At 42.3% G+C, this 27,464-nt stretch overlaps 2 protein-coding genes across 3 annotated transcripts in view; both read left to right on the forward strand.

The window, feature by feature from the left end:
- CEP43 (centrosomal protein 43) overlaps window positions 1–2,771 on the forward strand; it is a 39,202-nt gene extending 36,431 nt beyond the window's left edge. For both annotated transcript variants that reach the window (XM_053296262.1, XM_053296272.1), the window contains 2 exons: window positions 52–145; window positions 1,816–2,771. In XM_053296262.1, the coding sequence (XP_053152237.1) occupies window positions 52–145; window positions 1,816–1,890 (169 nt within the window). In that variant the 3' untranslated portion in view covers window positions 1,891–2,771. The remainder of the gene's footprint in view (window positions 1–51; window positions 146–1,815) is intronic.
- Window positions 2,772–22,267: 19,496 nt separating this feature from the next.
- CCR6 (C-C motif chemokine receptor 6) lies at window positions 22,268–26,124 on the forward strand. Its single transcript, XM_053285177.1, has 2 exons — window positions 22,268–22,364; window positions 24,258–26,124. The coding sequence occupies exons 1-2, from the start codon at window positions 22,356–22,358 to the stop codon at window positions 25,308–25,310; spliced, it is 1,062 nt and encodes a 353-aa protein (XP_053141152.1). The 5' UTR covers window positions 22,268–22,355; the 3' UTR covers window positions 25,311–26,124.
- The last annotated feature ends 1,340 nt before the right edge of the window (window positions 26,125–27,464 follow it).

The raw sequence follows: 27,464 nt of genomic DNA on the forward strand, positions 1-27,464 counted from the left end.
TTGGGAAGAGAAGCTAATTATTTCCATCTTTTAAACTTTCTCCCTTGTTAGTACCAGTCATCGGTCAGAAAAAAGTGAAGCCAGCATTGGTGAAGAAATAGATGACATTTCTGTGGAATTAGAAGACTTCAATACTAGTGATAAAGTATGACTTCTACTTTACATGGTGGTGGCGGGGGTGGGGAGACATGTCACTGTATCTGTTTGTTTTCATATGTAGCATAATAAACCCCAGGTTCTGCAAAGACATTGCTTGCATCCAAACTTACCATTGTGCTTGTGGAAAGCTCCTTCTGTTACTGAAAGGATCTCCTTCCATGAATAAAATGAGTTTCCATAAGTGCAGCAGTAACTCTAGATCTAAGCCAATATGCCTAGTTGATTTTTTGTTTGTTTGTTTGTTTATTATTAGAATTTTTATACCGCCCTTCCAAATGGCTCCAATATGCATACAGCTTCCTGCTGGGGCAGAGCTCCTCCCAGGAACCTGTGTGCTGGCATTGCACGCGGGTTCTTGAGAGGAGCACTGCCCCAGCAGGAAATTGCATGGGGTGGCAGAAAGCAGGTAAGGACCTACTCTCCTCCTCTTAAAAGATCCGGCTTGCCGCTCCCTGCCCCCCTCCCCCAGTGGCACCAACCTTGGTTTGTGTACAACCCTGATTCCTATAAATTATCAAATCTCTAAAGAAGCAAAAACGGTAAAGCTACTTCAGAGTTTCTTAGACACTAATATTAATCACCTTTACTTTTTTTAAGCAAAGCCAACTCCCATGTTGCAGATAAACATATAGGTTAGGATACAACCCTTTCTTGCACTAGTGCTCTGTGGCTGCAAGCTCCTTCTGTGAACTGTAGTACAGATGCGTTTACAGATTGGGTCCTTCCACAAATGGAAAGGGCCCTTGCATGAGCGCAACTCATTCTGTACATGGAAACTCACACACACAGACTTCTTCACATTAATTGATACAATAAATTGTCTTTTAAGCAATGCGTTTTCCTTTTGTGTCAGTGTGGAAGAGATGAAAACAACCCTGTTTCTTCACCTCACAACTCTGTGTGTGTGTGTGTGTAAGTTTCTAACAAGAGAAATTCAATTTCTTTGCTTTCACAGGAAAATTGTGGGGCGGGGCTGCACACCAAGGAGAAACCTTAAGGCACTGGGGTCACCCTTAACTTTTCCGCACCTTCCAGGGACAAATTTGCAGTCTCTTAGGTTGCCCTCCATCTTTCCCTCCTAGAATCTCCTAGAATCTCACAGAGTTCTTTACCCAGCAAAATCCTAATAAAGTTGATTGTGAAGGAGTGACAAGTAGAGGCTGCAAGAGGAGAAACCCCAAGTTGTGTAGGGAGCTAGACCATTACTTGTTTGACCCAACTATCTTTTTTTTTAAAGTGCTGAGCTCTTTGATTTTTATTGTTGGTTGAAATAAAGATTTTTAGTGTTGTTGTTTTTTTAAAATTGAATTGATTGATCAGATGGACTACTCCGTCTGTTTAATAAAACTCCTCAAAGGCTTGCAGCAAGTGTAATCTTATTGAAAGGGCTTTTTAGAAGAAGGCAAGATTTAAATAACAAGCTATGTGATGCTGTGGGGTAGTCCTGCTCAACTTTACCCCCGACCCCCAGCTGTTTTTGGACCATAACTCCCATAATCACCAGCCACAGTGACCAATAGCCAGTGGTTATGGGAGTTGTAGGCCAATTTCTGCAGGAGGGCTGAAATTGAGCAGCCCTGCTCGGGGGGCTGGGGAGAAACCTCAGCTAACACTTTCATTTTATTTATTTATTTATTTATTTATTTTGTCTTGTAGCTTGAAGACCTCACACAAGACTTTACCATTTCTCAGTTAAGCGGTGATGCAGATTACCTAGAGGATGTTGCATGATTAGAGGGCAGAATCTTAATTTGTTCAATTGAGGACTTTTGTAGACCACATTTAAGACAATCACTCTACTGAAATATCCCTTCCCAAATTGTGCCTTGTGTTTCAAAGGAGGGGGGAAGAAACCTGGAAATGGGGAAAGAGTTTTCAAATTTTCAAGAACCGAAAGAATGCTTTTGTTTTGGAGTGTAGTATTGGAAATTGTTGTCTAGTTCAGCTAAACTTTTCATGGAAGGTGTTGGATGGTTCCCAGGAAGAAGTCTGTTGCAGGCAACAGACACATCAAGCTGATTGATCTACAAGAATTCACAAGGGAAGAAATAAGCAAGCAGAAGAATAATGTAAGATGTGTGGCTTAAAATTATGGTAACCACCTAGGTTTTTTTGCTGAAGAAGAAAACATTCAAGTGGTTTCAACTTGTTCTTCTGTTGACCCAATTACAATTAGTCATTTCAAAACTATTTTTCTGTAATAGCTATTGAAGTTACATCAGTGATCAAGGGATATGATCCAAGAGTTTACTGACTGGTTAAGATGCCTAACCTGAGGCATATTAAAAGACCTTACATTTGAACAAAGAATTCCTATGTTTTCTAGTAAGTTGGTCCCTTGTTGCAACTTGGGTTCTTAGTTTTGTGTGGCCAAGATCACTAGGTACTTCTGAAAACTGCAGCTGGAATATGAGCCTTAACTCTAAACTTATTTTTATATATATTTAAACATTTGTTACTCTAGTCTTTTGTTTGTTAATTTAATGAAAGCTATAAATGGTTATTAGCATGAGTTATCTTTGAAACACAGTTTGATGCAGAATAAAACTGTTCCAAGAGGGGCTGTTTAATGTTTGGGAAAGTTCTGTAATAAGAACCCGTCATTTAAATAATCTTGTGTCTGTGGTTTTTATTTTTTAGCCTGCTTCTGGGTCTCTGAGCATCATGGGTCACATCACTGGCATCTGTTTAAACTGAAATATAGAACAAGTTCTAGTAAGAATTAATCAGCCTACTTTCTTTTCTCTGTCTCTACAACTAGACTAAATTTGGTTCAAATTGAGGTCCACAAGCTAGATCTCTTGCACCTCAAATGTTCACGCATCCACCATCTTGAATCGGAGTGGATGACTTCATTACAAACTACACCATTGAGGTGTCCCTGTGTGTCACTCACTACAACTGTACCTAATTTGGTTCAAATCGGTTAGACAATCCACAAGTTAGCCCTCTGGCAGTTAAAACATTCATGTGTCTGCCATCTTGGGTTTGGGGTAGATGACATCATCACAAAGTATGCCATTGAGGTTTCCCAATGTGCCCCTACAGCTGTAGCAAACTTGGTTCAAAACGGTTAGGCGGTTCACAAGTTAGCCCCCTTGCATCTGCCATCTTGAATTGGGGTGGATGATGCCATCACAAACTACAAAGCTGAGGTGTCCCAACAGCTGTAGCAAATTGTTAGCCCACTCGCACCTCAAACATTCACACATTCACCATATTGGTTTGGGGTTGATGACATGATTACAAACTTTACAAACCATCATTACAAAGCCATTGAGGTTTCCCCATGTGCTCCTACAGCTGTAGCAAATGTGGTTCAGATCAGCTAGGCAGTTCACAAATTAGCCCACTTGTGCCTCAAAAGTTTATGCATCTGCTATCTTGAATCAGAGTGTATGACATCACAAACTATGTCATAGGGACACATAGTTGAGGTGTCCCTATGTCTCCCTACAACTATGCTGTGAAGTTAATTGGGTAGGGACACACGGACACACACGCAGAATGCCGGGTGATCTCATAAGCCTACTGGGAAGTAGGCTAAAAAGGGCAACATCAGAAGCATCTCTGTCAAAATTCACTTAACACTCCATGTTGCAGATTTACACATTTGTGTGTGTAAACATTTATTTTGGCGGGACTTGTATGTACCTAACTATGCAGAACGGCAGCTTTAGGGTAAAGGTAAAGTGTGCTCACAAGTTGGTGTCGACTCCTGGTGCCCACAGAGCCCTGTGGTTGTCTTTGGTAGAATACAGGAGGGGTTTACCATTGCCTCCTCCCGCAGAGTATGAAATGGTGTCTTTCAGCATCTTCTTTTATTGCTGCTGCCGATATAAGTGTTTCCCATAGTCTGGGAAACATACCAGTGGGGATTTGAACTGGCAACCTCTGAGTTGCTAGACAAATTATTTCCCGCTGCACCATTAGGGTGCAGTCCACCAAAGATTGAGAACATAAACGTTACTGAAAAAAGAGAGGAGGCTGCAATGGAAGTTGGTGAACCCCACGTACAGTCGCAGATTCCCTTCCCCATGATGAGATTTCCATGTGAGCAAGTTTATGTGGAAATAGAGGTTTTTGCACATTCTGGTCATTTTTGTGAAACTGAAATTCCAAATAGTAATACCTTTAAATCCTGTATTCAAAACCACCTAAACCTTTTGTATACATGTTGCGGGGGAGATTACAACTTCTGTTTAACAGTCCAGCTCTTCAGATATCAGTTATCTGAGAGCATTGGTTCAATTATCAGGAATGTCCTTTGGCAGTATATTTAAGGTGTTGGACTGCAACTCTCAGACATAGGCCATATATAGATCAAATAGTTTGAAGTCAATAGTTTGCTATTAAAGCTTGGGCCTTATTTTCACACTGAGGCTATTCTCATGATCACCTCCATAAATACTGCTACCCTTAAATGAGGTTAACGGAATGTGCACTCCATTAAACTCATCTTTTTGCTCATGTGTTGCTGCGGTGCGCGGTGACATAGGAGTAGACCCCACACCGGGAGGCTGCAAGCAGCCTCTCAGGCTCAGGGAGAGGGGGTATCTCTCCAGGATGCCCCATGCACTTGTGTGGGGCATCCTGGAACTTCCAGGGGCCATGCAGCTCTGATCCCCACAGCCCTCGCCAGCTCTGTGATGGAGCTGGCAGTCGTGGGCGGCCGATCCGGCTGCCCAGGGCTGCCTTTGGATCGTCTGCAGGGAGACCAAAGACCCAGAAGAAGCTCTTCTCACTGATCGTGAGCAGAGCTTCACTGTTTTGCTGTGATATAGTACCTACAATGTTATCAGTTTTGTGTGGGTTTTTTGTTTTAACCTCAACCCTGGAAAAGCAGGGTTTAAAAGTCAGGCTCATTGGGATGGAAGCACCAGGATCATAAGCGATCCCAGTGCTCCACATGAGCAACCTAACCTAGGCTGGGCTGCTCATGTGAATAGTAGGGATGTGCATGAAACTGGTTTTGCATTTTGTTTTGAGCTCGAAACAAAATGCAGACAGCTGAAACACAGACAGCAGCTGAACTGGTTGTTTCAACTGAACAAAACATGAAACATTTTGAGTGCTTCAGCCATAGGGAAGAGTGGGGAAACTTGAAACACCCCATTGTTCCCCAAGGGTGGCTCCTAGGGACCCCCTAGGTTAAACCTCTAAGATCGTAGGTTAAAAATTTGTTTAAAATTGCCCGCCTGCCCATTTCTTTTATGTTTTGGGTGGTAGGTAGCACCCATCATGCCTCACCACCCAACCTTTGGTGTCCCTAGGAGACAACCATGGGGAATCATGAGGTTCTTCAAGTTTCCCCATTATTCTTTATGGACAGAACAAGCTGCACTCAGAGTGCACACAAGTTTTGCACCGCAATTTGCAATGCATTTTGCAAAACTGCCTTGAAAAACACTGCAGAAGCATACAGTAAAAGGGAATCTGTTCCAACACAGAGCACACATTTCAAACTATTGAATGTGTGTACCTAAGTTTGGGGACCAGGGATAGACTGGGACTTCGGGTGGTGTACCAATCGCCTCGCTGCCTGATTGAGTCCCTAACTGAGCTGACGGATTTGGTCTCAGGTTTGGTGTTGGAGTCTCCCAGGCTTGTGGTGCTGGGGGACTTCAGTGTCTACTTTGGGGCCAATTTGTTTGGGAGGCTCCAGAGTTCATAGCGGCCATGACAACTATGGGCCTATCCGAAGCAGGTCACACGCTTGATCTGGTCTTTCACTCTGATCAGGGTGGTGTTCCGTGGGTGGGGACTCCTGTCATTTCCCCATTGTCATGGACGGACCACCATCTGGTTAAGGTTGATCTCACAGTAACACCCCACCTTCGCAGGGGTGAGAGGCCCATTAGAATGGTCTGCCCAAGAAGGTTATTGGATCCAATAGGGTTCCAAGAAGCCTTGGAGGGAATTAGTGTTGGCTTTGCTGGTGATCCTGCTGATGCTTGGTGGAGAACTGGAATAGGAAGCTTACCAGGACAGTAGACATGATCGCACCTAAGCATCCTCTCCAACCCGCTTCAAAATTGGCCCCTGGTCTACAGAAGAACTGCGGGGGCTAAAGCGGCAAAGTAGACAACTGGAGCTCAAATGGAGGAAGACTCGACTCGAAACCGACAGATTACAACATAGAGCACATTTGAAGTCCTATTCACTGGCAATACGGGCGGCAAAGAAGCGATTCTTTTTGGCCCGTATTGTGTCCACAAGTTCAAGTCCAGTGGAGTTGTTTGGGGTTGTGAGAGGGCTAGTGAGTGCCCCTCCTCCCTCGAATCAGAATTTGGAACCATCTATTACACACTGTGACATGTTGAATGATTTTTGTGTGGATAAAATCTCTTGTATTCAGGCCGACTTGGAGTTAGACCCCACAATTACTGCAGTGTCTGAACTGGAGGTGTCCAGTGACGACTCTTATGTGGTTAGGCTGAATCAGTTTCAGTTTGTGACTCCTGAGGATGTGGACAAGCTGCTTGGAACGATGGCCTACCACCTGTTCTCTTGAGCCTTGCCCGACATGGCTAATACTATCTAGCAGGGAGGTTGTTGTAGAAGGCCTAGTAGAGATAATAAATGCTTCTCTGAGGGAGGGCAGGATGCCTCCTTGCCTTAAGGAGGCAATTATTAGACCACTTCTGAAGAAGCCTGCCTTGGATTCCTCAGAGTTGAGCAACTATAGGCCTGTCTCCAACCTTCCGTGGCTGGGCAAGGTAATTGAAAGTGTGGTAGCCTCCCAACTCCAGGCAGTCTTAGATGAAACGGATTATCTAGACCTGTTTCAGACCGGCTTTCGGGTGGCCTATGGGGTGGAGACTGCCTTGGTCGGCCTAATGGATGATCTCCAATTGGGAATGGACAGAGGAAGTGTGACTCTGTTGGTCCTTTTGGACCTCTTGGCAGCTTTCGATACCATCGACCATAGTATCCTTCTGGAGCGTCTGAGGGGGTTGGGAGTGGGAGGCACTGCTTTGCAGTGGTTCCATTCCTACCTCAAGGGCAGATTCCAGATAGTGTCCCTCGTGGACTGTTCTTCAAAAACTGAACTTTGGTATGGTGTCCCTCAGGGCTCCATATTGTCTCCGATGTTTAACATCAACATAAAACCGCTGGGAGAGATCATCAGGAGATTTGGTGCAGGGTGTAATCAGTATGCTTATGACACCCAAATCTTTTTCTCCATGTCAACATCATCAGGAGAAGGTATAACCTCCCTAAATGCCTGCCTGGAGGCAGTGATTGGCTGGATGAGAGGTAACAGGTTGAGGCTGAATCCAGATAAGACGGAGGTACTTATTTTGCGTGATCGGAACTTGGGAGATGATTTTGATCTGCCAGTTCTGGATGGGGTCACACTTCCCCAGAAGGAAGAGGTATGCAGTCTGGGATTGCTTTTGGACACAAAACTCTCCCTGGTGTCCCAGGTTGAGGCAGTTGCCAGAGGTGCCTTTTATCTGCTTCAGCTGATACGCCAGCTGCGAGATAAATGGCCTCAGAACAGTAGAACATGTGCTGGTCACCTCCAGACTTGACTACTGCAATGCGCTCTATGTGGGGCTGCCTTTGTATGTAGTTGGAAACTGCAGTTGGTCCAGAATGCAGCGGCCAGGTTGGTCTCTGGGCCATCTCAGAGAGACCATATTACTCCTGTATTGAAAGATCTACACTGGCTGCCGATAAGGTTCCGGGCAAAGTACAAGGTTTTGGTTATAACCTATAAAGCCCTAAACAGCTTGTGCCCTGGGTATTTAAGAGAATGCCTTCTTTGCTATGAACCACACCGCCCATTGAGATCATCTGGAGAGGCCCGTCTGCAATTGCCACCGTCTTGTCTGGTGGCTGCTCGGGGACAGGCCTTCTCCATTGCTACCCCGAGGTTTTGGAACACACTTCCTGCTGAAATAAGAGCTTCCCTATATCTTACAACTTTTAAAAGGGCAGTCAAGACGCATTTGTTCATCCAGGCTTTTAATTAGATACAGTTTTAATTGTATTTTTATAGTTTTAACATTTAAAATTTTAATTGTTGAAACATTTCACAACATCACACACGCACGTACAAAAAGAAAAACGGCGGGGGAGAGAAAGAAAAGAGCACACAAAAAATACAAGAGGACTTCCATCTCATCATTAGAACAAGTATCAGTTACAATAACCAAGTCTTGGCTGTAATTTAATCGTTCTCCCCCCATTAAATCGTACGCAAGTCAGCTCTAGGGCATTATTAAAACATTTTTGTTACCACTCAAAAGCCTGAAACATTTTAATCTTTTTATTGCTTTTTTAAATTGTCTTCTTGTAAACCGCCCAGAGAACTTGTGTTTGCGGTGGTATAAAAATGTGTTAAATAAATAAATATACACAATCCAAAAATGCCCCCAAAAGAATTGCTGACCCAGCATCTACTGCCAGCCACAGTGCCTGTGCTGCAGTAACATCATTGGGACAAGTTGCTGTCACACACAATTATGACTTCTTACCTCTTACTTCCTAGCATTGCAACAGCTGCAAGAGCTGTACCCTTAGCAGCAAGCATACCCATAAGCTCAACTAGAGCAACTTCCTCCTGTGGGCTCCCCCTGCCCACCCCAATGAGGGCACAGTTGCCCATGACCACACTTGATCTGTTTGATAACAAAGTAACCGAGAAGAAAGGAGATCGCAAGCCATTCAGCAAGGGGAAAACAGCACTTGAAATGTTGAATGTTTTGACTCAAAACGGGATTGTTTTGTTCTGAGCTGAAGACAGGCCCTTTATTTAAAGCGTATTCCCCACCCCCCACCCCCAAGCTTGAGAAACTCACAACGGCCCATTTTGATGTCAGTGTTTTGCATATTGCTAGTGAATAGCTCCGGGTGTCCCATTGTTGTAGAAGTCAAGTTTCAAACCAACATTTTGCCATTCTGAGGGCAACAAGCATATCTCTTTTATCCTATTTTTCCCCACCCCATCTTTCCTTGATAAGTGTGAGGAGAAATGATTTTCAGTGCAGCCAAAGATATCTCCAAATGAAACAAGTTGTCCTAGTAAGAACTAATCTGCCTACTTTCCTTTCACTATCCATACACCTGGACTAGCTTTGGTCCAAATTGGTTAGGCAGGTCACAGATTAGCCCACTTGCACCTCAAATGTTTACATGTCCGCCATCTTGAATTGAGGTGGATTACATCATCACAAACTATGCCACCGAGGTGTCCCTATGTGTCCCTACAACTGTAGTGAATTTAGTTCAAATTGGTTAGGTAGACTACAAGTTGGCCCACTTGTGCTACAAACATTTATACGTCCGCCATCTTGAATTGGAGTGGATGACATAATCACAAACTACATCATTGAGGTGTCTCTATGTGTCCCTACAGCTGTATCTGATTTGGTTCATATTCGTCCAAGCATTGTGAAGTTGTGGGGATGGACACACAGAATGCCGAGTGATCTCATAAGCCTACTGGAAACTAGGCTAAAAATAGTAAATCCCTAAGGAGCAAAATAAAAGGGAGCTATTTAAAACTAGTTGTAATTGGGAATTGCCACACATTCTATGAGTAAAAAATGCTCCCCATCTCCTTTTTTATTGGTGATGTAAGTTGAATTGCCACTTAAGTCACTGAAAAACTGTTGCTGCCTTATGTTGAATTAGTGTATTCTTCTGACTCCCCATCTTGATGGGATCCCTGTTAGAGGTGTGCACAAAACTGGCTGGCCCAGTTTGGTTTGAGACCAAAACACCCTCAAACCCAAAAAGGCCAGTTTGGTCCGGCACTCCCTTGAAACCCCCCTCCCCCCGTTTAGTTCGGGTTTGGGGGGTTCACGGACTGCAAATGTTTTTATATATATATATATATATATATATATATATATATATATATATATATATAAAAACACCTTCTACTCCCCTTGGGGGAGTGCCTGGAGGTGGCGGGGGGTGGGTCCTGCGGAGGTTCCTCCTTCCCTTGCCGGCCTTCTAAATCACCCTCTGACCCCATTTCGGGTGCTCTTTGGCCGGTTTTTGGCCTTCATCCTCGGCCATGTTGGGGGCTGGGTGCCTGTGCACATGGCCTCTGTGTGGCCCGGGCCATGCAGAGGCCATGTGCGCAGGCACCCAGCCCCCAACATGGCCACGGGTGAAGGCCAAAAAATGGCCAAAGAGCACCCGAAATGGGGTCAGAGGGTGATTTAGAAGGCAGGTGGGGGGAGGGGGAACCTCTGCGGACACCCCCCTGCCTTTAAAAATATATATTTTAAAAACATTTGCGGTCCATGAACCCCTGAATTTCGGGGGAGGTTTGGTCCGGGTCCGGTTTGGTCCGGTTTGAGTTTGGTTTGAGGGTCACGGGCCATGGGTGAAGGCCAAAAAATGGCCAAAGAGCACCCAAAATGGGGTGAGAGGGTGATTTAGAAGGCAGGTGGGGGGAGGGGGAACCTCCGTGGACACCCCCCGCCTTTAAAAATATATTTTTTAAAAAAACATTTGCAGTCCATGAACCCCTGAATTTCGGGGGAGGTTTGGTCCGGGTCCGGACCAAACCAAGGTGAGTTTGGTTTGAGGGTCAAACCATCGAACCAAAATCTCGAACCTTGAACCTGTTTGCACATCCCTAATCCCCGTGTCTGTTTCATAAGCAGAAGGACCAACAGTTTTGAAAACCCAAGCAATATGTCACTCTAATGGCAAAAGTGCTATGCAAATGTCAACTTGTGCATAACTGGGAACCAGAAGGGAGAGCTTCAGCTCCTGGAAGTCAAAATTTGTATTTTGGATATTGACCATTACTTTAAAAAATGCTTTGGGATGTTTTCAGCATTCAGTAATAGTGGCTGACAATATAGGCTGTGGTTTGAAGTTAAAGATTCAACTTTCTATCTCACACAGGTTTCCAGCAGACTACCTCCTTCCTAAAGAAGACTACATATCAGGAAAAAATTCAACAGTATCTTCCTCTGTAGCTCCATACCAGGGAAGTGTGCTTGTTGAATTTCTGTCTTTCACAGAGCTGTTAAATGCCCAGGAATTGTGTCTATGAAAAAGTTAGCAGTCCTAGCTTGCAGAGAGAGGAGATTGGGCATCAAATCTGATGAGGTGAAGAAATGAAGTACAGGGGAGTCTGTGCAATGATACACAATGATACTAAACAACACCATCATCTATCCAGGAGGTGCGACTGAATGAAGTACTTGCCCCAGATGCAAGTTTCCTTGCTAGAGTCATATTTATATGGCAATACTGATAACTAGGGGTGGGATTTCTGTGGATATTTTATAGCTGTTGGCCCTCTTGTTTTGGGGTAGAGAGAGAGAGATGCTAATTTTGTGTTCCCTTCTTAAACAATGCTTCCTCCCTCTCCCCAAATGTGTTTTTCTCTTTAAGCTATTATATAGTATTTAAGCTAGTGGTGTACATCTTGGCATTACAACCTAAATCTGCAAACCAAATGAGGTCACAAATATAAGAGAGTTATATAAACATCAAAATAGGAAATAGCACTGAAACTCGGTTACAGGAACCATCAGAGTTCTTCTAAGTAAAGGTGGTTTAGATTTAGTGAGCACTGAATTGAGTTTACTTAGAACAGAAGGGGCACCAAATCTAAGACAAGCTTTATATAAGATGTCCTTAAAGCTGCTTAATCTTACACATAATAGCAGACATAACTCCCTTTGCACCAGATAGATTAACTAGGAATCACTAGTGCCTTGTCTTCCATAACTAATCATCATTTGTATTTCAGATTACACTCCATTCATGAAAAGCTGGTAGAAATCTATACATTTCCTTACCATTTGGGAACAGAAAGCATTGTTTGTTGTTTTTTTAAGTGCAATTGTCTTACATTGAGTATAAAGTCTTGCCTAATTTCTTGCCAAAATCACTGTTTTCAACTCCTCCACTGCTTTTCCAAAGAGAACCTTTTTCCAAAGTTGAACCTGCTTTCAACTCCTTCACTGCTTTCCCAAAGAGTTTGCAGGTACCATCCCACCTACCCTGCTTGTCCTAAACTAAAGGAACCAACACTTGACTTGTTAACCAAGTCTTACAGATAGTAATTCTGTTCTCTATCTCTAATGGATTAAGAGAAATCCCCTGCCCCCAGACAGAATTTCAGACCCCAGAAAATGTGTGTACCAGTTTGTCTTGGATGAAATGCTCTTACTGAGATTCTTCAGTGTTTTAACATTGCAGGTGACCTATTTTCTTGCAACATGTACTTAATGTGCATGTTGCACATTATGTGCAAGACAAGACTGCAAACGATTCTTTTGAAATCTGATGTCAGGTAAGTTTGCAACCACATTAACCACATTAGGTAAAATGGATATCAGTCTTTTGAGCTACATGCAAAGCTAAGTAATATATAAACCAAGTGCTTTTTCATTCCTGAAATGAAGAGTGACTGCCAACTCCTCACACCAACTGCAGTGCTCCAGAATCTTCTTTCTTCTCTGGCATAAACATGCATCCAAAGAGTAACCATGTATTTGGGACCCTGCCAGGAAGAGCAGCTTTGGGAGGTTTATTTGAAGTGGAAAAACATTGCAAACAACAACAACAACAACAACAACAAAAACACCCTTCCTTACCATTCAGAACCCCCCTCTTAAAACTGTTTTCCTGCATCTTTTTAAAAAGGGTGCTGGAGATTTGTTGCATTAGGCCCTTCCTGTTTGAAACTAAACCAAAGCGAGGAATCAAAATCATTATGACTTGTTTTAACCATGTTCCTCTCATTTGAATGTGAATTAGAAGAAGTACTATGCTGCAGTGGTCTTTATTATTTGTCAACTGGGGGGCACTTTGGCAAAAAAAATCCCCTTCAATTTGAGATCCATAGTGTGTTTCATGAGAGCGCTCCTGTGACACTATGAGAGACCTTTGCATCACACTGTGCTATGCCCAGGCTTGTGTGGCCTTTTAACAGAAATTGAGCCCTCTCAAATCCAGCACCATCTTGGAAGATGTACATGGAGCACTGGGCAATGGAGTCCTTCCCAGCACTTTCTCCACAGAGCTCTAAGGGGAAAGTACCAGGAAAGACTGCACTTCTCATTGCAATATGCACACTGTCCAAGATGATGCTGGTGTCCAAGAAGGCTCCACCAGTGCAGGGCAAAACACAGTACTATGCAATGGCAACATTAGCCTTTGAGCAGGGCCAGGGGTGTGTGTGGAGTATTCAACTTCAGCTGAAGCTTCACACAGTCCTAATAAACAGTCATGGAGTCAAACTTGGGGTCAATGAGAATGGCCACTGGCTCCCGGGCCTTCCAACGAAGAACGTTGCTGTGCTGTACACTTCCATCTTTTGAAAACAGAAGACAATTGCAGTTTTCTACAATGCATGCCTTGATGGGGCAAGTTTCAATTTGTAAAGAATTTGCCTAATATCATGCAGCAAGTCAAATAACAGAGGTAGGTCTTGAACCCAGTCTCCTAGATCCAACCACAACTGGTGTCTATCTGAAAATATTGACTGTCTTGTATGTATTATGCTGCATGATGAGGAAATATTGGTGGGTGTAATTTCTCCTGCACCTGCTGCACTGTGACGAACTAGATTCTTCCTGTCTCCGAGTTTTTAAAGGTACAGAAACCATGTCCACAAAGAGATCTGTCAATGTTAGAACTATAAATGTTGATTTATAAATAAACAAGTTAATTTATAAATAAGAGAGGGGCTGTGACCTGGAACCACATCCGTTCATCCCTGTTTTGTGGTCTTGTGGGATGTGCTCATAGGAACCCTCTCTGTTTTTATTTTATGGTGTCTATCTGAAAATAGACACCATGAACGGTTGAACCCAAGCTCTAATTTCAAATAACAGCATTGAAAGGATGTATCATTACTGGAAGGAATTGGAAAGAAGATGTCTGAGTATTGACATACATAGAGCATGCGAATGCACTGATAGTGGAACTATTCAGGATAATAAGAAAAAGAGAGAAAACTGAAGATGAGAAGGGGTAAACAGTAGCAATTAATTGCTCAGGAAGTAGAGGAGGAAGCGAGATGTAGAAAGACGGAAAGGCTAGCCAGAGCCCAGTGTCCTCACCCCCCATACAATTCAACATGCAAATCAAACTGATGCTGGTTTCTAGTTCTCACTTCCTTATTCTTAGTTCCCAGTTTCATGTTTGACATAGTGCTGCATAAGCAGACTGAATAAGGAATGTAAGCTCACATACCCTTTCAGTTCCTAAATAAATTTTGCAACCTTGTGTCCATTGATTCAAAAATAATCCCACTGTTGTATTCAATTAAGTAATGCTCCATTGACTGAAGATGCTTCTGTGAGTAAAAGGGACCCCTGGGACAGAGCATCATTTCACTGAAGATCTGGATTCTACCCATGAGTTCAATGTTGTGTTCTTCCAATTTTAAGTGTGCATAGAATGGCAACAACTCCCATTGATTCTGCTGAATTCCACTGATTTCACTTCCAAGCAAGAGAGTATATGTTTAAACACAAAAAAAAAGTTTGAAAAGGGAGACAAGAGCTCCTGAGAGAATAAACTACTTTCTGGAAAGTGGTTTTTAAAAATTCATTATCATCATCCCAGCCAAGACCAAACTTGGAAGTGAGATAGGCATGGGCATTGTTAGCCCTGGACCTCTGAGGCACATGCCCTGATGTTTTGCGGGATCCCCTGAACCTCCAGGCCACCCTCACCTTGTTTTGAGTACAGAGGAGGCAGTGGCTGCGGCCATGTGCTGGTCTTTTAATTCTAGCCCAGTGGGTGCTTTCTTTCACCACCTCCTCCATCCATGTCTTGTCTTCCTCTTCCCAAGCCCAAATTATAATGGAAAAGGATGGATGGAGTGACTTCTCCCAATTTCTTCTTCTGTTCTGAAAGGGGGAGAGGAAATGGAGAGAACATGCTCTATCCATCCCTCCCATTTTATTATGACATACATGGTCATAGGAAGAGAAAGTGATGTTGCTGAGCTGTGGGCTCTTTCTTCGGAAGGTAGCCCTGGTAACTGCAAACTCTCTTGGTGGCTCAGAAAGAGGAGGTAGAATTTCTGGGGCTGTGGGCTCGCTTGACATTACATTAAAAGAAAAATAATGTAAACCCTCAAAACAACCCTACAAGGACCTGTGCTTGGTGTCAGGGGTTTAAAAAAAAAATGAAAATGAGGGGATATGGCTTTGTTGGGCCTCTTAATAGCTTATGATAGCATCCTGGAGGTGTTCACCAGGAGCCCCTGGTGGTGCAGTGGTAAAACTGCCGCCCTGTAACCAGAAGGTTACAAGTTCGATCCTGACCAGGGGCTCAAGGTTGACTCAGCCTTCCATCCTTCCGAGGTCGGTAAAATGAGTACCCAGAATGTTGGGGGGCAATATGCTAAATCATTGTAAACCGCTTAGAGAGCTTCCAGCTATAGAGCGGTATATAAATGTAAGTGCTATTGCTATTGCTATTGGGGTTGGCTGAGTGGATACATGCTGGGAGATGAAAGATCTCACCTCATCACACCATGCAGGAAGGTTTTAGGGGAAAGGGAAGGGAAAATAACACCTCCCCCATTTCACACTCTCCAGGAATCTCCCCCCCACCCCCGCTAAAGCAATGAAGTATGAAATTTGGGACTGGCAGGCACCTCCAAACATGAGCCTTTTAGTGCTTGATAGCACACAGTAGGGGGAGGTTTTGGGAGGTGGGTGGGAAAGAAATAAAGTTCTCATTCCCCTGTCTGACACTGCGCTCTTGCAAGGAGAGTACTGAAACAGTGCAACAAGACTCCTGTTTCAGCCTGACTGGAGCACTGAACAAGAGCACTCTTTTGAGGGTACACTGCAACTTCATGTTGCAGGTGTTCACTTGTATATTTCTACTGTTAAACGTTTATTAAGAAAGAACAGCTTACTCCTATACATGGTTGCTCTGACGTGTCCCGCTATGAGCTCAATGAGTCTTCCTAAGTTAGTATGCACTAGGACAGTGTTTCTCAACCACCGGTCCCTGGACCGCTGCCGGTCCCCGAAGGGTTGAGTGCCGGTCCCTGACTGGGAGTCAAACCCCCCCCCAACTGAAATCAAGGCACTCACTTCCTCAATTTTGCACATGGCACAGAAGAGGGAGAGTATCACGGAGGCATGGGACCCTTCTTGTGCCTTGCCTCCACGTGCTGCTGAGATCTTCCTACAGCTATCTTATTCCCTATCTTTACAGCTTCAAACTGTATGCGGTGCGGGGGCATGGAGGAAAAAGTATGGCAGTGGGCGCCACTTGAAGGGCTGCTGGCTCTTGCATGCTCATTGTTTGCAGCCAAAGGCTGGTTCATTGAAACCCAGCTGCCTGTTGTGGTCGAGGCGCCTTGAGAGGGAACGCTGTTTCCCTCTTGCATCAGTGGGGCTTGCTTGTATGTTGTTTTCATTGGCCCCATGTAGCTTTTGAATTTTTCTAATGGCCCAACATCCCCTCCCCATTGAGTAATCACAAGCACCTCCACTCCAGACATACTGGAGACAAATTTGTTCACCCAGGCTTTTAGATTCAGGGGGTTCTCAACCTTGGGTACCCAGACATTGGTGGACTTCTACTCCCATAATCCCCAGCCATAATGGCCAAATGCCATTGTTGTTGGGGGTTATGGGAGTTTAACTGAGGGACCCAAGGTTAAGAACCCCTAATATTCCATGTTTGCAAAAGATTCCAAATTTAATTATTTTAATGCTTATATTATTTTCATTCTAAACTGCCCAGAGATGCAAGTTTGGGGTAGTATAGAAGTCTGATAGATAGATAGATAGACAGACTTGAAACCCCTTTACTAACTGCTGGTCCGGGAAACTGCGCATGAAGAATGTAGCGGTCCTTGAAACTCTGCACGAAGAATTTAGCGGTCCTTGACTCCAAAAAGTTTGAGAAACACTGCACTAGGATACTGCTGAAGGTTGCCTACACCTAATTGAGAGTAAGTTCCTGTGAGCTTTGTGGGACTTACTTTTGAATAAACATGGGTAGTTTCAGGCTGCACTTTGGCTAGATAACATTGTACACACAACTTCCCCCTCTCCAAAGAGCCCCTCTGCATAGTCTCACACCTACCCTTCCTTGGAAAAGTTTTTAGAGTTTGGAAGAAATGCTAAGAAAATTCTACATTTGATCAGAAAAACATGCAAGGTGCTTAAATTAAAAAATTTTCAGTACATCTGAAGCATGGAGGGTCAATCAGGAAATCAACATTGGATTTGGAATAGGTATGCATATAATTTAAGAAACAAAATTGGATGGAAAGCAAATTCTTCAGCAGAATCATTACATCTGTACATATGCTAAATGATAATATAGTATCAAGCTGTATGCTCCTTACCCAGGAACACCAAGGGAATTTGTATAGTTCATGTAATTCTATGCATGCAATCCGACTTGACGGCACTTAATCAATCAAAATCAATCAATTATACAGAATAGTAAAGAAGCAATTGTTGAGATAAGTCTCTTCTGTTTAAGGGGGTTTAGCCTGCCTGGAACTTATTTTATCCCGGTCAGAAGCTCCTGAACATGAAATAAACACCTTCTGAACATTGCCAGGGTATTGTTTTGACATATTATAGAAATGGGCTCTTTCCCTCTTTTCAACATAGCTTTAAATCTACTATTAACATTATAATACAGAGGTTTGGTATAAAATACTCTTCTTGAAAAAGGAGAAAAAAGTTTACATTGAAAAGGCTTGCATCAAAAGAATAACTTGCTGTTGTTCTCTAAGCAGCTGCACTAACTACACTTGCCATCATAAAGGGCTTGCATCAAAATAAATGTGTAAGTTAAAACAGATCTTCTTTGAGAATAAACAATAATAATAGATAAACAATCAAGGTTTGGAAAAACCTCTCTCTTGGGACTTGAAACAATATTTTGGCCCCAAAAGGCTAACTCTAGGTTGAATACAAAAGAGAATTCTTTAGCTCTTTCGGGCATCTTGAAAAGCATTCTTAAAAAGCAAGAGTATAGTTCAAAGCTGTTGTTTCTAGTCTCAAAAGAGACTGGTCCCATATAACAGGTGTCCAATCCACTCTGCTTCTTTAAAAGTATCTTTAAGGTCCATTTTCTCTGACTACCTGGTCATCTCATTAATCCCAGTGGTAATTGTGCCCTAGGTGCAATTCCAAAACAACTTGAAGAGCACCTCAACACCATAGGGGCCACAGAAATCACCATCAGCCAATTACAAAAAGCAACTTTACTGGGAACAGCCTAGATTCTGCGACGATATCTATAACAGCAGCAACAACATTGACAATAAAATTCAGCCATCCCAGGTCCTTGGGAAGGACTCGATGTCTGGATAAAACAAACCAGTCAATAACACCTGTCTGACTGTGTAAATAAATAAATAAATATTATTTCTCTATTATTATTATTATTATTATTATTATTATTACTACTACTACTACTACTACTACTACTACTACTACTACTACATTTATATCCGCTTTTCCTCCAAGGAGCCCAGAGCGGTGTACTACATACTTGAGTTTCTCTTTCACAACAACCCTGTGAAGTAGGTTAGGCTGAGAGAGAAGTGACTGGCCCAGAGTCACCCGGCTAGTATCATGGCTGAATGGGGATTTGAACTCGGGTCTCCCCGGGCAGTGTAAAGTCTAAAATGGAGAGCGTTCACTCCACTTGCCCCTCCCTATTTGAAACAATCAGTTTATTAGACCTTGAGATGTCCCTTCGTTGGTTATTGGTGTTCTTTCTCCTCATTAAGATCAGACTGGTCCCTTATCAATGGTATGTAAGGCCTTGACATATGTACAAATACACTTCTGAACAGTCAGTTCATACGCAAAACAATTACTTCCAGCTTCCAAGCAGCTCTAGCACAAAAAATGGCTCCTCGTGTCAAGCAGGAAGGCCAGATTAGTCCAGAATTGCATTAATTCATGACATGATAAATTGCATGTAGATTTTGCATATTAAAAGCAGAACACAGGAAAGGCTGAGTGCACCTGAAAGCTCATTTAGAGCAGACGACCTTCATCCACATGAGATGTAAAGTAGTTTTCTCTTAGTTTTTCTGTTAAGTTGCTTTGGTTTGTGGTAGCAAAGAACTGACACATGGTGAGATGTGAAAAACCACATCGACCACAGAGTAGCTAAGCAAATGTTCCTTTCCAACATGAGACAGAGCAAGAAACACAGCCTGGTTGTGTGGGTTTAATCTGCATGAATTACTAGGTTTTTAGGCAAGGTGCTTTAGAAGATAGCCCACATGCATTTTCAGCTCATGAGAAACATCTTTGGGAACATCTCATGAGAAACATCTGACATTCTGAATCACTAGAATAAAAGGCATCATACTGTGCAGGTAAGTCTAACTCTAATAGACTTGGTGGGAATTAAATTCTTGTTCAAATATTCTCTCTTTATTGAAGACATGAGGTCCAAACTACATGTTGCATGAAATGTATCATTGGCCTTGCATTTTCAAAAGGTTAAATAGCAGTTGAGGTATGTATGGGGAGCAGGTATTTAATTCTTTCATCTCGTGCTGCGATCCTGATGAACATCTTACCTCGGAAACTGCTATTAACTAACTCAGGGAGGGAAGCTTCTTTGATGCCAATAGCACAAGAGGAAAGGGCCAAAAACTCCTCCCTCCCTGTTCTGAATTGTACATCCTGCAAGGTTGCTCTTAGTGGGGAAAGGCATGGGGAATCCCAAGCATAGGATTCACCCACACATTTAAAGTAAGTTTTAGTGAGGCTCTCATGCAATCGTTCAGATGTCCTGGCCTTGCACTCTTTCTGGCAAGGAGATTCAAGTCTTTACATTTCATCATTCTCAATGAGTGTATTAAGTACATGGTAATCAGATACAAAAGAATATATTAATCTTATACCTTTGATGGTTGTCAGAAGGCATGTTGGCAAGTGCAGCTTGTCACACAGGAGTGAGGAAAACTGCACTTGCTGAAATTCCCTCTTGTTGATTTCTTAAATTTATATACTGTGTTGCATATTTTGCAATCAAAGTGGTATACATCACTATTATTTTGCACAGCAATTAAAGGCATAGAAGCCCCATTTATTTTTGCATCTAGGCACGTAACTTTCTCCCACTGAAATAAGTGGGTTTTAAAAGAACTTAGTTTGGGTTGGATTAAGCCCCATGCTGGAAAAGGAATAAAACAGATCTTAAAAGTTGTTGATATCACTGAGTGTATATTCACAGCATGGTCTTGTTTTCTCAGAAGTCCCACTGATTCCTATGGTCTTCAGAATAAGTATACTTTGGATTATGGCCTTAATTGCAACTAAAAATATTTTTTATTTGTGCTTTTTACTGTTTTGCATAACCAAGTAAGATGAGGAACCCACGAGTCTATCCTAGCTAAGGAACGTAGGGAATTGTAATGAATACTTCTTTTTGTTCATGCAGAACAGCCTAAAATATGTCATTTTTGTTTTTCATTCATTTTACACAGATGAGCATTTACTAGTTTGGAACCTAAAAGGGCTTCACATTACTTATTGGGGGCTGAAATGGGACAACTTTATGGCTTGGTCATGGTCCACTCACTGGAGTTTTAAAATATTTTTCTTTGAGCAGCTGACTACCATGCCATGTCATCCAGCAGTGATAATTTATCCATCTCAATTTCTTTCCAAAGTTATTTGCCATGTGTCAGGAGCCCTATTTGCATACTATGTTCAATGCACATACAATCTGTGCACAGTGTACACACGTTCTGATCTGTATGCATGTACAGTTGTTTACACATTATGTTTAATGTACATACACTACTACCTGTTGCCTGCATTTGAGGGAGCCTTTATCCTGTTTCACTTCTAAAATAAATGCTTCTACAGTAATTCATACAGAAATATGTACATGCATGCAGGCACCTGTATGCACATGCAACATATTGTCTGAATCCTATGAAGACTCTGTTATCTGACATAAGAAAGTCCAGTGCCTCTTTGGGCACACAGAACCAGCTGCATGATTCTTTTGATTCAAATTTCTATAAAGAGCTTGTTCTTTTAACACTTTCTCCATTAGTGGGACCTGCTACCCTCTAATTTTCTCTCAGTGCCTCATAGAACTGAAGTTTTATACTTCATTCTCTGTGTTCCGTCTCTGTTACATTTAGATATGATGCGTTGGATGCAGAATTTTTGCTCCATTTCCATTGTTCAAAATGCATTTAAAATCCAATCCACTTTGTAATGTATTTGAATTTATGCTGCATACATTATCTCTTGCCCAACATTAATATTTTACTTTGCACTCTCCCTCCTTTAATTTATGCTGTTTCATCCAGTTTAAAAAAACATTTTGAGCTTGCATTTTTTTGCTTTGTAAAATTGTAGTGTAACTTAAAAACACTAAACTATTTTAAAGTCGAGTGCCTGATGCCACTCTCACTTGTCCCATGCTTAAATTATTCTTGTCTTGGTCCAGCTCTAGTCATAGACAATTAGGTGTAGGTAACAGCTTGTGTCCTTAGGTGGGAATGTGCTTCCCCATCTGCACCAAAAGATCCATCCAATCAGTTCCATGGGGTCTGAATGAGCATTGCAATGCAGGTAGAGATATGCATCCAGATGAGCACTAGCTATGCATGCGAAGCCTACTTCTAGATGATGATGATGATGATGATGATTACATTTATATCCCGCTCTTCCTCCAAGGAGCCCAGACCTGTGTACTACATACTTAAGTTTCTCTTTCACAACAACCCTGTGAAGTAGGATAGGCTGAGAGAGAAGTGACTCGCCCAGTGTCACCCAGCTAGTATCATGGCTGAATTGGGATTTGAACTTGGGTCTCCCTGGTCCTAGTCCAGCACTCTAACCACTACACCACGCTGGCTAGATGTGGATCACCCTTACTGCATTGGAATGAAATAATTTAAATTATTCATGGTGTAACAGAGATATCTCAGATATCCACATTTACTACACACAAACAAAAGTCTATGTTATTGTATGTATTGCTGATCTGAGGTGAAACCAGCATTTCATTTACATAGTCAAACCATACAGTAGCCCACACCATTATTTTGAAAGGCTTAATAACTGCTTTCCCAATTTCTCTGTAAGCCTTATTATTGTTTTTTTCCTGTTTTGTTTTCATAATGCATTTTCTTTCTTTGCAGCGACTCTCTGTAAACTCTTCTGCACTGTTACTATCACTACAGTTTTCTCTGATAAGAAGGAAAACAAAGTACTAACATGAGTGGGGTAAGTTCTTGATTTCTGAATTTGCTTTCTCCTTCAGAGATTCATCCAAAACAAATTGAATTTTAATGAATGAAAAAAAGAGCAGGGGCTTAAACAACGAAAATAAATGGCATGACTCATGGGGGAAAAAGATTTACCCTCCCAAATAAGACTACCCATATTTACCTCAAAAATTGAAGGGTAGGGAGAGAATACTTGAAGAAGAAGGAACAGGGAAGGAATATGTAAGCAAACCCATGGGGCATTCCTGATGACCAAATAATAGTTTGGCAATCTAATTGTATTATGTCAGCACCAAGTCAAACTGAGAAAGACTTGCCTTTACAGCTTTCAACTTTCCTCATATCACAGCCACCAAACAGGGCAGCCAGGCAGCCATCCCAGTGGGGGTGGGAAACCAAAGAAATAATTTTGGCAGGTCAATGGATCATTCAGGGGAAGGAGACATAGACATCTAATAGCTGTTTCCCCTTCCGGCTATCCTGCCAGCTCTTTGACCTTGGGGAGCAGTGCCGACCACACTTGGAACCTCACCTTGCTCCTCTATAATGCCAGGTCGGTCCGGAACAAATCAGAAACCATCCATGATTTGATTCTGGATGAAGGTGCTGACCTGGTATGTATTACAGAGACCTAGTTGGGGGAGGCTGGGTGCCTAGTGTGGTCCCAGCTTCTCCCTCCAGGGTATTCTGTTGAGGAGCAGGTGAGGGACCGCGGGCGGGGACGTGGAGTGGCTGTGGTCTATAAGAATAATATCTTCCTTACCAGGATCACTGTTAGAGTGTCGGACAATATTGAATGTGTGTACTTAGGTTTGGGGGCCAGGGGTCAACTGGGACTTCTATTGGTGTACCAATCGCCCCGCTGCTCAACAGAGTCCCTAACTGAGCTGACGGGTTTGGTCTCGGGTTTGGTGTTGGAACCTCCCAGGCTTGTGGTGCTGGGGGACTTCAATGTTCATTTTGGGACCAATTTGTCCGGGGCAGCTCAGGAGTTCATAGCGGCCATGACGACTATGGGCGTATCTCAAGTGGTTTTGGGACCAACGCACATTGCAGGTCAAACTCTTGATTTGGTCTTTCACTCTGATCAGGGTGGTGTTCCATGGGTGGGGAATCCTGTGATTTCCCCATTGTCATGGACAGACCACCATCTAGTTACTCCCATATTGAAGGAGTTACACTGGCTGCCGATATGTTTCTGGGGAAAATACAATGATCATACCCTATAAAGCCCTAAACAGCTTGGGCCCTGGGTATTTAAGAGAACATCTTCTTCGTCATGAACCCCACCGCTCATTGAGATCATCAGGAGAGGTCCGTCTGCTTTTGCCATCGGCTTGTCTGGCGGCTACTCAGGGACGGGCCTTCTCCATTGCTGCCCCGAAGCTTTGGAATGCACTCCCTAGTGAAATAAGAGTCTCCCCATCTCTGACAATTTTTTAAAAGTCCTTAAAGACACATCTGTTCACCCAGGCTTTTAACTGATATTGTTTTAATTGTTTTAATGTTGTTTTTAGAATATCGTTTTTTAAATTTTTGTTTTAAATTGCTGTGTTTTAAATTTCTTGGTTTTTTAAAAACTAATGTTTTAATGTTGTTTTTATCTTGTTGTAAACCGCCCAGAGACATAAGTTTTCTGGCGGTGTAATATAGGATAGATAGATAGATAGATAGATAGATGATAGATAGATAGATAGATAGATAGATAGATAGATAGATAGATAGATAGATAGTAGCCACCAAACAGGGAAAATAAATAGAACAGATTTAACGTTCACTTGTTGACGTTTCTAAAACCACTGAAAACCAAATGTTTCAATAGATATTTTTCTTTGCCTAAAACAATACTTGCTGAAATATGAACTTTCAATTGATTGCATTATCCTTTCAGGAAGAACTGAATACCAGCGATTACAATTATTCGGATTATTATGATCTTATATCACCATGTGACCAGAATGACGTCAGAAGATTTACAAAAATCTTTCTTCCTGTTGCATACTCACTTATCTGTGTCTTCGGCCTTGTGGGCAATATGTTTGTAGTGATAACATTTGCTTTATATAGGAAGTCTGAGTCTATGACTGACATATGCCTCTGCAATATGGCTATCGTAGACATACTGTTTGTTCTCACTCTCCCTTTTTCGGCAGTCAACTATGCTCTGGACGCATGGATCTTTGGTAGTTACATATGCAAATTTGTCCGAGGTATCTACACAATTAACGTCAACTGTAGCATGCTGCTCTTAACTTGTATCAGCATAGACCGATACATTGCCATCGTGCAAGCAACAAAGTCTTTTAAGCTTAGGGCAAGAACTCTAGCAAACAGTAGAATGATCTGTTTTGTTGTGTGGATATTATCAATCTTAATCTCTAGTCCTGCTTTCATATTCAGTGAAAGCTACATCCATTCCATCAATGTAACAAAGCATATCTGTGACCACAAATCCTGGTCAGACTCCAATACATTTAAATTATTGATATTGACTCTCCAACTTTTATTTGGATTTTTCACCCCTCTGCTATTCATGATTTTTTGCTACACTTCCATTGTCAAAACCTTAGTGCATGCTCAGAATTCCAAAAGAAACAAAGCTATACGTGTGATTGTTCTAATTGTGATTGTTTTTTTGATATGTCACATTCCTTATAATGTTGTTTGTCTTAGGAAGGTAATGTCCATGGGCAAAATGGATAAAAGTTGTGACAGAGAAAAGGAAATGTCCTATGCAAGATATATAACGGAAAGCCTGGCCTTTTTACATTGTTGTATGAACCCTGTGCTCTATGCATTTATTGGGGTGAAATTTAGAAATTACTTTTTGAAAATAATGAAGGGTTTGTGCTGTGCAAGATACAAAAAAGAGGGAACTACCCATGGCTCAAGGGCAAGTTCTGATACTGGCCATACTAGACAGACAAGTGAGATTTGTGAATGACGTAGTGAAGCTAATGCATCATCATTGTCGTCATCATCATGTGGCATTATTTATGCCACAACCAGGTATTTTGAATTCTTTATATCTCTCAGTCAACTTCTTGTATGTTGTTTACATAATATTGTACCCACAATAAACCCATTATTCTTGAATGCAGCAAACTACTCTTTGCATTGCTTCATGCATTTCAAAGAAGACAGGTCACTCTCTTTGGCCATGCGATGAGAATGCCAGATGTGATCCCACATGTTTGCATATGCACACCACTCTCCTTCATGCATTCTAGGAGGTGTAGGGGTGGGCAAGATTCCCTTATGGAAATACAGAGAACCTTTTTCATGTAATGTGTGAGGCGGCCTCCTGTCTTGTATACTTTTTTGGTAGTTCCACTTCAGCTGTTGATATGAATAGAACTATAATTGTGTACTATTATGGTTTAACAGCTAGTTTCTTGAACACTCGTTACAGCACTCTGTTAAATAAAGCCGTTTAAATACAAACAGGATTTTGAAATTAATTAGGCTTTTATTGTTGATTTCTTCAGTTGATCACAGAGTAATGTACAGTACAAACAAAAGCAACCATTTTGCAACGTAGAATTCACACATCAGTGGACCATCACTTAAGGTTAAAGTCATTTGGCTACATAAAACTAGGACACAGAGAATTAAAAATGCTTAGCTTTTTATGTATGACTTTACATAATAGTGTGAGTTTACTATTTTAAAGTTATTTCTGACAGCTTTAAGGACCACTTAACTTAGTATCAGATAAATGAAATGTATTAAATAGTCATACAATAAGCTGTTGTTATATTGTGTTTATTAAATAAAGCTATTGAATTATGTCCCCTCCAATATATGCAAATCGTCCTATGCTTTGCACAATATTCAATAAATGCACCAGATCTCATGGAGTATGCATGTAGGGGCAGAGCACACAGGACTTTTGAATGCATGAAGATCACAGGTGGGACCCTGATCACATACTGTACATGCCTTCACACATTCACTGAATGTCATAATAAATCTGTTAAAATAATCAAAGAATATGAAGGCGAGAGGGAGGAGAGCAGGAGATAAGGAAGCTGAATGTGGCATGGAGGAGCAGGACAATGTAGAAATGGCTGGGGATGTGTTCTTGGGAGGAAAGGGAAGAGGGAAAAGAAATTGGAGAATGGCCAGTCGGGTGGGTTAGTGGGGTGAGCAGAGAACTCTAATGAGTGAAATGTAGTACTGTAGGTTTTTACTGAAACAGAACTTAGGAGTTAGCCTGAAGTGGGGAGCTACATTTTCTTTCAACAGCTGTTTTTTTTTTTAAGCCCCTTACAAAACGTGCCAGGCGGCAACAAAGGCCATAACTAAATTGCTCCCTCAAGCTTCCTCCCATCCCAGTGCTGGCTGTCAATGGAATGCTGACGCCACTTCACTGCAAACGTGTTGTTTTTGTCCCTCATGATGGAGCACAAAATGCAAATTCAAATTCAAATGGGGCAAGTATGGTGTAAGACTCTAGAGATTTTATTTATCTTTATGACTGAGCAAGCCCCACCCTTTCCTTGGATCTCCTTTGCGACAGGTATTAGACTGGGATGGAGTCTAGTCTCTGCTCCGAGGCACTTTCCAGACTAGCTGCTCATCAGCAGCAAAATGCCTCCGTTCAGGCAAGTTGCATTCAAGCTGTAAACAGCAGGGGGAGCAGTCTCGCAGAAACTAACAAGCTGAAAAAACAGCAACTTTCTTACGCCAGATATACGATGTTCTAGCTCTATATCACAGTGATTAAATTCGAAACAAGGTGTTGGAAATGTGAATGGCACCCTACTGTCCGTATAGGGACTGTGATGTCACGACGCAGGAAGTGTGGAAGCACACTTTTGAGATACAACGTGACCCCATTGCAGGGTCTAATCTGGAAAGCACCCCAGTGTTCAAATGGTGGACCAGAACTTCAGCAAGGACGGTCTGGACACATCATAAATCCCCCCTCCCAGCTTCTCCTTTTGAGGAGTGAGACATGGTTTTCTCACTTGTTTAGCAGCCTCTGTAGAATGGCCTTGGAGGAAAGGCAATAGTGTAAATGGGCATGGGGAAGGGTGTGGTTGTTCTTGGCTTTGCCTGGTAAGATGCTTGAAGCATATGTCCAAAAGGTGAT

Source organism: Hemicordylus capensis, chromosome 1, assembly GCF_027244095.1.
Source record: "Hemicordylus capensis ecotype Gifberg chromosome 1, rHemCap1.1.pri, whole genome shotgun sequence".
NCBI lineage: Eukaryota > Metazoa > Chordata > Lepidosauria > Squamata > Cordylidae > Hemicordylus > Hemicordylus capensis.